General features: G+C 47.3%; 1 protein-coding gene across 2 annotated transcripts in view; it reads right to left on the bottom strand.

Annotated features, from left to right (window-relative positions):
* Positions 1-10,877, bottom strand: part of LOC129554876 (glycine N-acyltransferase-like protein 2) — a 35,675-nt gene that overhangs the window by 862 nt on the left and 23,936 nt on the right. Inside the window, exon 5 of one of the 2 annotated variants that reach the window (XM_088843350.1) lies at positions 9,698-10,872. The exons of the other annotated variant lie outside the window; for it this stretch is intronic. Coding sequence (XP_088699476.1) covers positions 10,797-10,872 — 76 coding nt within the window. The 3' untranslated portion in view covers positions 9,698-10,796. Of the gene's footprint in view, positions 1-9,697; positions 10,873-10,877 lie in introns of those variants that run through there. 2 annotated transcript variants of the gene reach the window in all.

Here is a 10,877-nt window from a genome sequence, read left to right as displayed (position 1 = left end):
TGACCTTTCAGATGTTTGTAGATCTTACCGTCTGAGGGGTCTTCTGTTGAAATAATACCCTCTTCCTATTTCAGCACTCCTTTTCCCTCTTGAAATAATTCTTTCAAATAAAGTCTCTCCTTACCAGAGTCTGGCTTTGATTTTTTATTTAATGGTATTTTGGCATAGTTTCATTATAATTTAAATAGATTTTTGTGACTAGCCTGGAAACCTAAGTATTGATTTATTCATCTATGCAGTCATTCACTTATTCAATCACTCAATAAGGGTTAATATTTATTGAGAACTCAATGTATTCAATGAATGAGGTGTCACCTAGGCTAGGCTGAACTACATTTCCCAGAATTCCCTTCCCTTTATGTTTCCACTTAGGGTGGACACAGAGATTCTCTGGTAGCTCAGCTGATAAAGAATCTGCCTGCAATTCAGGAGACCCCAGTTCGATTCCTGGGTTGGGAAGATCCCCTGGAGAAGGGCTAGGCTCCCCAATCTAGCATTCTTGCCTGGAGAATCCCCATAGACAGAGGTGCCTGGCAGGCTACAGTCCATGGGGTCACAAAGAACTGGACACGACTGACTGACTAAGCACAGCACGGCACGGAGAGATTCCCATGGAAAACCTGGCTGTTGCTGTTCAGCTGCTCAGCAGTGTCTGACTCTTTGTGACCCCATGGACTGTAGGACACCAGGCTTCCCTGTCCTTCAGTATCCCCTGGAGTTTGCTCAAACTCATGTCCATTGAGTCAGTGATGCCATCCAACCATCTCATCCTCTGTTGCCTCCTTCTCCTCCTGGCTTCAATATTTCCCAGTGGAAAACCCAGAGAGCAGAATTAAAGCAGCGGGAATTTTGCAGCTAACCTCAGGGATTCCCAGGTGGCTCAGTGATAAAGAACCCACCTGCTAATGCAGGAGACTCAGGAGACGTTGGTTCGATCCGTGGGTCAGGAAGATCCTTTGGAGGAGGAAATAGCAACCCACTCCAGTATTTCTGCAGGAAAATCCCATGGACAGAGGAGCCTGGCAGGTGGCACAAAGTTGGACGTGGCACAGTAACTCAAGACATAAGGTGGTAGCTGGGCTGGAAGTGCTTCTCTGTCCCCTGGGTCTGTCACCTGGGACAGGGGAATATTAACCCCTTAGTGGTTTGCAAATGTTTTCTCCCATTCCATACATTGTTCATTTTGTTGATTCTTTTGCTGTGCAGAAACTTTTTAGTTTGATATAGCCCCGTGTGTTTATTTTCTACTTTCAATACTTGAGCTTTTTTTGTCATATACAAAAAAATCATTGCCAAGACCACGGTCAAGTTTCCCCCCATGTTCTTCTAGGAGGTTTATGATTTCAGGTCTCGATCCATGTAAGCCTTTAATCCATTCTAGGTTAATTTTTTGAAGTGGTCTTTGTATGTTGATTGTAGCTGCTGTGGGCAGTCACTGAGGCTGGCAGGAGTCACTGAAGTCCTGTAAATACATGTTTTCTTTACTGTGAGGTGAGGTGCGCTAGTCTCCTCTGTTGTCCTTTCCCACACAGGACCACAGAGTATTTCTTTAACTCAGTATCTGATTTAACAACTCTGGACTGTCTTCATCTTACTTAGGCCCTAATTCCAGAAGACCTTCAAAATCCAGGTTTTGTTCCTGCTTCAAAGTCTTACCCAAATCCCCCTTTTCTCTCTACTGACTCCCTTTAATTCCTCAATCCAAACAGAACAGACCACTCTCTTTTCTGTACTCCCCAGAGATTATGGACACATTTCAATCAAAACTTGTTGCAGCAAATTACAGTTTGCCTTCTAGACATCAGTCCTCTAGGCAGGGTGGTAAATGACTTATTCTATTACTCTCAGTGTTTATCACACTGTCAGGCACACAGTAAGAACTCAGCGTTTACTGATTTAATGTATGACACGCTTGCATAAACAGAATCGTCTCTTTAGTCACTCTGCTTACCGAGGGAAAGGACGCATTCTTTCATTCAACAGGTGTCAGTAGAAGAACCAACTACATTCTGGGCTTGGGCATCTCTACCAGATGTTTCTTTGAAAAAAAGGCTCAGACCAGAATAGAAGTACCTGTGCCATATCTTGGAAAATATCAAGACAGTAGAAGTGTATCGTTTCCAAACATTAATTAGACATCGCTAAGTTGCTTCAGTTGTGTCTGGCTCTTGCAGCCCTTATGGACTGTAGCCCGCAGGCTCCTCTGTCTATGGGATTCTCTAAGCAAGAATACTGGAGTGGGTTGCCATGCCCTCCTCCAGGGGATCTTCCTGACCCAGGGATTGAACTCCTGTCTCTTACGTCTCCTGCATTGGCAAGTGGGCTCTTCACCATTAGTGCCACCTGGGAAGCCCATTCAGACATTAGCTAGGAGCATTTCACAAGAAGATTGCATGAGAATAAAAGAAGTTGCATTTGATGCCAGGTTACTGGGGATAGAATATTAAAGTTCTGACAAGTGCATTTGGGAAAACTTTCTGCACTTGCATATATGCACACACACACACACAAAATGCACACAAATATAACGTTCAATAAATGCAGTTGAGTAAAACTGAGGAGATTCATTTTAGGGGGTTGCCAGCTTTGATAACAGCCAAAGTCCTGTGAAGCACAGTTTGAAACCTTTGACAAATCCATTCCAGTACTGGGAATTTATCCAAAGAAAACAGTTCAAATGAAGAAAAATACACTGAAAAAGTTTGAAAGCAATACAATATTAACTCACAGGGATGCACAGGACACATCTCAGTGTCCTGCTAGAAATATAATTCACGGAAATATGATCATTATTTTACAACTCTAAAACCCACTTTAACATGAAGGCTGTATCTTGCCATATGAGAGAGTCTTAAAGATGGACATGACACTGTAAAAAGAACTAGAGGCCTTTTTGTGTGCATATTTACATAAATCACAGACGGTAAAAATTTAGAAGGAAACATCAAATTATATAGGAGCATTATAACTGAGATTTTTAAAATTACATTTCTTTTTCATGGTTTTAAATTAATATTAATCTTATCTGGATTGTAGTCTGTTGACTACAGTCTACCTCGTCTTTTGGAAACTTTAAGAAGGGCACTTAATTTCCCTGGCCATCATTTATCCAAGGGCGGGGGTGGAGGGGTGGGGGTGGAATCTGACTACCGTATAACGTTACTAGGGAATTGAATAAGATCACGTTTGCAGACTATGTCTACAAACTGTTCCATAAATATCACCCAAACCCACATACTTCTTCCCAGAAGCTGTTACCTTTTCTGGCAGGCCAGCTATTAACAGGAAGCTCCCAAATCCCGCCACATTTATGCATCAATTCAGAACAAAAGCCTGTCCTTATCCAGAGAAAAGTTCTCACAGAATCAGGACACTACCCCGTACACAGTCCATGCCTGATACAGGTTTCTCAAAGGGAACCACTTCCTTTTCGCCTGGCATAACTCTCAGCACTCAGAAATTCTTATCCACGACAGCAGCAGCTCCTCGGTTCATCCGCTTCGGTGAGGAGACGGCCGAGGCGTCTCGGAGCAGCGACCCTCCTTGGCTCTCACCTGTGACCCTGTCTCCCGCTCAGTCTCTGCGGAGATCCCCCCCCAGAAACCAGAGGCAGAAGGTCATTCGAGAAGATGACACGTGTCCTTTGGCTACTGTGGTCCTGAAAAGCGTGCTTACGGGTCTGATCCCCAACCTGCTGAGCTGAGCGTCTTAACTGAACCCAGGCACCAAGCTGCACTTCCGGCGGCTGTGTGTGGGGATCCCTCCTCCCAGGTCCCGGTTTGGCAGAGTGCCCCCCTGAGGCTCGTGTTTTTCCAGAGGTCTGAGCTGCTTTCTGATCCCAGAGGTCCTTCCAGTCCTCAGCAACTCTGACTGTGAGATCCCAGAGGCAGGATCTCTACAGGTAACGCCTGCTGCGTTCCCTGCTGCAAAAGCAAGAGAGGGCGACTGTTTGAACTTGATGTAGAGAATCAGAGCTCTTTTTTTAACCGTAAGAAAGTACTTACTTGGAAAGACTAAAGGGCCTAGAAGGTACTCCCCACCCCCACCTTTAGGATAAGTTTGGTAAACCCCAAACGGAATAAACAGAACGAGAACCACCCCCAGGCACATCATAATTGAACCATTGAAAATCCCAGATAGAGACAGAAGCTTCAAGGAAGCCACAGGAAACGCGCGTCCAACACAAAAGGGAGCAGAGGCACAAACTGGCTCCCTTTCAGAAGGTGCACGAGGTCGGGGAGACAGTGGTGTCACTGAGCTCAGTCCCACACTGCGTGCAGCTCGGTAGTCTAGTCAATTGAGACAACAGTCCCGGCAAGGAACTGACTATTCACAAGGCCAGCAGGCCAAATGGCAGTGGCTTGCGTCCCAAAGAACCATCTTGGTTGAGCTAGAATCCAGGCTTCTGTTCTACTTAAACGGGAGGGATTAAAATCAAACATTTCCTAGTTTGGATCAGCCGCTGGATGGGACGTGTTCATTTCTACCTTCCTACAGTCATTCACAGGTGGGTCTGGTCACGATGTTTCCTGTGAGCTTAACAAAAGTATTTTAGCTTGAAGCTCATCATCTGGGAGGCAGAGATAATAGGGAATTATGCAAATGATACGTAATGCCCCATCTCTCATTCCCAGAGACACAATTTAAGCTTAAAGGTAGTACTGCTTTAGTGATTAAATTGTGATAGAATACAAAGGTTCTTCCCTGTTAGGTTTCTCCACTGTCAATGTTCATTCCACAAACGTGTGGGGAAAAGGATTTCCTGCCAAATGGGGCGACGAATATTTCTTAGAATCTTCAGTCAGTAGTAAAAGTCCTCTTTCCCTTTTTATCTGCAGCCGTGTGAATCTGCTAACACCCTTTAGCGCTCTGTCCCACCAGCGTTACCATCTCTAGGGCTGACCTTCCAACTCCTGAAACAAGGCATGTTGGCACTTGGCTCCATCGTGTTGTCCCTGTTCTAGCCAGAAATTGCACGGACGCCACGGTGTCAGGGTTGGAGTCCATTTTCTTCACGCAGGTGCTGAATTTCTTAGCAACTTCCTCATCTCTCCTGGCTGTAAAGTGGCTCAGTGGGATCTGTCATTAAGTCCAGCAACTAGACATGTCACACCGAGAGTGGAAGCTAGAAGGGCATGCCCAAGGATCTGCCCGTTCTTGGAGATACCTCCTTCAAATTCACTGGCAGCAACAGCAATCAGGTCAGCATCACCAGTCTCGGATGGCCCGTGATCAGGACACTACCCCGTACACAGTACATGCCTGATACAGATTTCTCAAAGGGAACCACTTCCTTTTCACCTGGCATAACTCTCAGCACTCAGAAATTCTTATCCACATCCAACAGCAGACCTTTTTGATGAGGTCTCTGTGTCCTGGGGCATCAGTGATGGAACTTGCTGGTCTCAAATGTCCACAGGGAGATATCAATGGTGATATCATGCTTGCGTTCAGCTTTCAGTTTGTTCAAAACCCAGACATCCTCTTCAGAGACTTCCTGTGCAAGTGGGATACGCTTTCACCCACACTGAAAAAAACGTCCACAGATACTAGTGGCTATCTTTTCACAGACCCAGGAGGGAGTGTGGTCAGTGAAGCGGGGAAGAGCTCTGTCTCCTTTTCTGGGGTTTTCATGAGCGCCATCTGTATAGGCTTAAAGTGCTGTCTGGTGTGACTGACGCCAAGCTGTCTTGGTGAAAAACTTCAGGACGAGGTCTATCACCAGAAAGTTCAGCAGCCCATCCCGCACCATTTTACCCTGGGCTCCTGTGGGGAATTAGGCACCTCAAGCCCAAGGGAGCCCCGGGCCTTGTCCTCCACCACCGTGATCGTGTCTACCGCAGGAGAGGCTCTCAGCTGCCTCCTCTCTTCTGCTGCTTTGGCCTTGGGTGGTCAACCCTTCATGTTGTCTTTCTTGCCGTAAGCGCACCGTTCCTTCCTCAGTGGTGCCTTCCTGTCTCCAGGTTACCTGCCCTTCAGATGTTCAATGCTGCCCCCAGGGAAGCGGCGTGTTGCCTTGCATCTTTCTTCTGTTGTTCCCTGTTGAACACTTTCTAAGCAACGCCGACCAACTGAGAAATGTTCATTCTAAATGTAGCACCTAATCTTTGCAGCTTTCTTCTGATCGAGGTACCTGCTCAAAAAAAGGTCCAATTTATCTTTCTAATATTTTCAGGGGCTTCCGGGTCTGCATTAGCATGGCATCTGGGTGTGTTAGTTGTTCAGTCGTGTCTGACTCCTTACGACCCCGTGGACTGTAGCCCACCAGGATGCTCTGTCCATGGGTGTCTCCAGGTAAAAATATTGGAGTGGGTTGCCATTTTTTTCTCCAGGGGATCTTCCTGACCCAGGGATCAAACCTGTGTCTCCTGCATTGGCAGGCAAATTCTTTACTGTCTGAGCCACCAGGGAAGCCCTGTAGTCTTGATAAATCCTTCCTAAAACTTGAGCGAGGTCTTCATTTGTTTTACTGAATTTCTTGAATATTGTTCAAACTCTTTAGCTTTGGTCTCCCTTTTCAAAGCCCCGCCCTGATGCATAACAAGTGGTGCCCGAACAAGGGCAGTCTGCTCTCCTCAGGTCCCAGTGTGGTTCAGCTGTGGTTACTGCCAAGCATGCGTAAGGTGTCAAGGACCCTCCCTATAAGGACGGCTGTTGTCTCGCCACTTTAAGATGCCTGAGAAACCCAACAGGCTGGCCATTTGCATTTAGCCTCCCATATAATATTGATGGGGTTCTCAAGAATACTAAAGTGGTTTGCCATTGCCTTCTCCAGTGGACCACGTTTTGTCAGAGCTCTCCACCATGTTGAAAGTGAAAGAGGACAGTGGAAAAGGTGGCTTAAAAATTAACATTCAGAAGACTAACCTTGGCATCCGGTCCCATCACTTCATGGGAAATAGATAGGGAAACAGTGGAGACTGTGACAGACTTTATTTTCTTGGGCTCCAAAACCACTGCAGATGGTGACTGTAGCCATGAAATTAAAAGACACTTGCTCCTTGGAAGAAGAGCTATGACCAACCTAGATAGCATATTAAAAAGCAGAGACATTACTGACAAAGGTCCATCTAGTCAAAGCTATGGTTTTTCCAGTAGTTATGTATGGGTATGAGAGTTGGACTATAAAGAAAGCTGAGCACTGAAGAACTGATGCTTTTGAACTGTGGTGTTGGAGAAGACTCTTGAGAGTCCCTTGGGCTGCAAGGAGATCCAACCAGTCCATTCTAAAGGAGATCAGTCCTGAATATTCACTGGAAAGACTGATGCTGAAGCTGAAACTGCAATACTTTGGCCACCTCATGAGAAGAGCTGATTCATTGGAAAAGACCCTGATGCTGGGAAAGATTGCAGGGGCGAGGGGAAGAGGATGACAGAGGATGAGATGGCTGGATGGCATCACTGAGTCAATGGACGTGAGTCTGAGTAAACTCCGGGAGTCGGTGATGGACAGGGAAGCCTAGCATGCTGCAGTCCGTGGGGTCATTAAGAGATGAACACGACTGAACTGATGAGATAACAGCCCTTGGAGAAGGAAATGGCACCCCACTCCAGTATTCTTGCCTGGAGAATCCCATGGATGGAGGAGCCTGGTGGGCTACAATCCACGGGGTCACAAAGAGTCGGACACGACTGAGTGATGTAGCGCGCACACATGAGAAAGCCACGGAGACAGCCCTGCCCTGGGAGCGGCTCTTGGCCCAAACTGGCTGCCCTGTTGGGTCTTAGATGGTAATACCAGGCCAAGTCCCTGTGCCCCAGAAACTAACCCAGGGTTTTCTAGGCGATCCCTAGTAGGAGGGGAAGTCCTGAGCCCTGGTGTCAGGAATTGGGGCTGCTTAGGAAGCGAAGGTGGTGGAAGCGGTGGACGTATTAGCAGAGCAGCAGGAGCGGCTGAGACTTCTAGTTCAGCCACAGGACTTCAGGTCTGAAGCACCGTATCCTCACACTCGTTTCCTTTGTTTTCTTCCTTTCCCTGATGTAACAGCCCACATGCTTGCACCTGAAGGATCTCATCATTCTTCCTTGCTTCTTCACAGAAGAGCCATAGGGGAGAAAATCTCTGTAAAGCTGTAAACAGACATTGGTCCTTTCTAACCATTAAAAGGATACCCTTTTGCTTTGGTACCTGTAAGGTCGGACCCTGGTGGCCTTCTTGGCTTCCCCTTCCCGGTGGCTATCTTGTCTCCTTCTTCCCCTCTCCATCCCCCGCTGGAGGGAAAAAGTCCCGCCAAACCGCTGAGGAATTTCTAACGTAATAACCCTCTGCCGAGATCTATCTCCTCCTTCCTGACCTCCAGAGTGACCAACCTGGTCTAGCTGACCACTCACAATCTCGCATTCCCGAGCTTTACCGTATCTTAGGCCTGTCCAGGTTATATGATGCCACTTCCTGCCCCGAAGGCATAAAAATCGCACCCTGCCTTTGTTCGGGGCAGAACTCCTCGTGGTCATTCTTGCGGTCAGTGGGTTCTGCCCGGGAGCGCACTGCCAAATAAAGCCTGTTACTTTCCCTTGGTGTCTGGGTTATTTCCTTACAGCTTGAGACGCCCGTTTCCGTGACCTTACAGTACCAAGCAACCGGGTGGAATTTTAGGATGGGGCTTTTGGTGACTTTAAGAACCAAATGGAACCTTTCTCTTTTCCCTGAGAATATCCCACTCTTGGACAGGAAGAGCTTTTTTCCCCCCAGTCCTTTCCTCCATTTGACATCAGTAAAAGTTTTGAATATCACAAAATTGATTTGGCTGTAAAAGGAGAAAAGATTGCTGTTGCTTAGTCATTAAGTCATGTCTGTCTCTCTTGCAGCCCCATGAACTGTAGCCGGCCATGCTCTTCTGTTCGTGGGATTCTCCAGGGGCAAGAATGCTGGAGTGGGTTGCCATGCCCTCCTCCAGGGCTTCTTCCCAACCTAGGGACTGAACCTGCCTCTCCTGCATTGGCAGCCGGATCGTTCACCACTGAGCCACCCAAGAAGCCCTGGAGCAACAGCACCAAACAAAAAGAGACGAGAACCCTTAAAGGACAAACAGGAAATCCTGGATAAACCTTCGGGTCTGGTCTTGTGGTTTTATATGTACCAACAGCACCGGAGAGCACAAACTATGCAGTTAACACGCAAGGTGGACAGTACGCGGTGCACAGGGCCCCGTGCTAACCCCACCTACACCCCCTGTGGCGATCCCAGCAGGCACTGCGGCCACACCTTGTTACAGTAAAGTATCTTCCTCTCAGTCGGGGGTTCGTGGCCCTCGTTAGATCGCTCACCCAAAGTGTGCCCGGGGGGAGTCTTCTTCAGGGACAGTGCAACATTCCCCAGTTTTAAAGACAAATTCAAGACGGACAAAACACAAATGGCACACAAATGTTAACCTCAGGAAAAGAAGGCAACAGAGAACAGAGAACTGGTTCACAAACTGGGTAAAAGTTCAGCAACTGTTTCCTCTTTCCATGGGGTAACCCTCCTCAAATACAAATGAGACTGACTTATTCTGAAGAAAAAGCCCCTGCCAAGAGGAGATAAGGTTTCTGGGTGTGCACACTGGCGTGGCCTACCCCACCGTGGGAGTCCTGTTAGGGTCCGGAGTTGCCCTTCCCTCAAAGGAACAGAGGACACTCACGATAATGCAAGACACACAGCGAGGTTTATTTCCAGCTAGCTGGGGTCCAAGTGTCTGCCCGACGCAGCGGGTTTCAACAAGGACCCCAAGCACTCTAAGCCAAGGGTTTATATAGCATTTTCAAACCATATTGGCTTCAAAGCATCCACACATGGTAATCTTTTTGCACACAGTAATTTTCCACACTCTATACACAGCTGTATATCTCTGGCTTGCGTCACCTCCTGGTGGTTTAACGAGATAAGCCCACCCTGGCCCTTTGACCTGTTTGCCTGATCTCTGTGTCACAACCACCCACATTCTGGTGTTTAAGATTCACTTGTTCTTCAGGTTGCTGTCTTCCTAGGAATCCTCTCTCATCCTTTCTCAGCAACCAATTCTAGGGATCTTTACACAGCCTTACTAAAAAAACAATTCTAGGAATCTTTACTTAAAACAACCTTATCTAAAATGGAGTAACTTTGGTTCTACAAGCAGCAAGCAAAGTACAGAAGCAAAAATGCATTACAGGAGCATTAAGTTCTACATTAGGTTCTATAGTCTGACCTCTCCCCAGTGCGGATTCCTTCCTCCAAGTTAGGCGCTGGGACCGCCAGGGCCACCTTGGGGAATTCTGACACGACGACTGTGTCCACAGCTGCTAAGGGCCTCACCCAGAAGCCTCCCAGGGTGGCGAGGGGACCGGGGCATCTGACCACAGGCAGCAAGGGCCCTGGTTGGCTCCCCAATATTTGTTACCTAGTCCAAGCTTGCACTGCTTGCTGTGTTGCAGCCACGCGTTCTGGGAAACAAACTCACTCAGAAGGACGATGCAGATAGTGGAGTGCAGTTTATTACACCGGCAGGCCCAAGGCAGAGTCTCCTCTTAGCCAAGGACTCCGACCGGTCCACCTCCCCAAATTCCCTGAAACTAATCTGAACAAAGGAAAAGAAAGACACAATCAAAGTTAACCCATATACCTCAAGCCTAGGGAGTTAACCGTGGACAATTATCAATAGGCCTGTAGTCACACCCCAATAAGCATAATAGAATTTATGATTCTATTTGGTTACACAGATAATTAGGGTATTCTTTTAGGCAATGGACAGTCTAGGTACGAGCCCTGGGGTTCTTCCATCCAGGGGGCCTGGTTTTCCAGTTGGTATGTTGTTTCCATAAGATACTATGCATAGAGCTCACAGTTCACAGTCCGTCCCAAGATGGAGTCCTGCTTTCAAGATGGAGCCTGTTCTGTTTCCTCCTTCATTAACACTGTA

This window comes from Moschus berezovskii, chromosome 14 (genome assembly GCF_049115385.1).
Source record: "Moschus berezovskii isolate FMDL1 chromosome 14, NW_MosBer_1.0, whole genome shotgun sequence".
Lineage (NCBI taxonomy): Eukaryota > Metazoa > Chordata > Mammalia > Artiodactyla > Moschidae > Moschus > Moschus berezovskii.
Note: the sequence above shows the minus strand (reverse complement) of the source record. Positions and strands in the feature narration are given on the sequence as shown.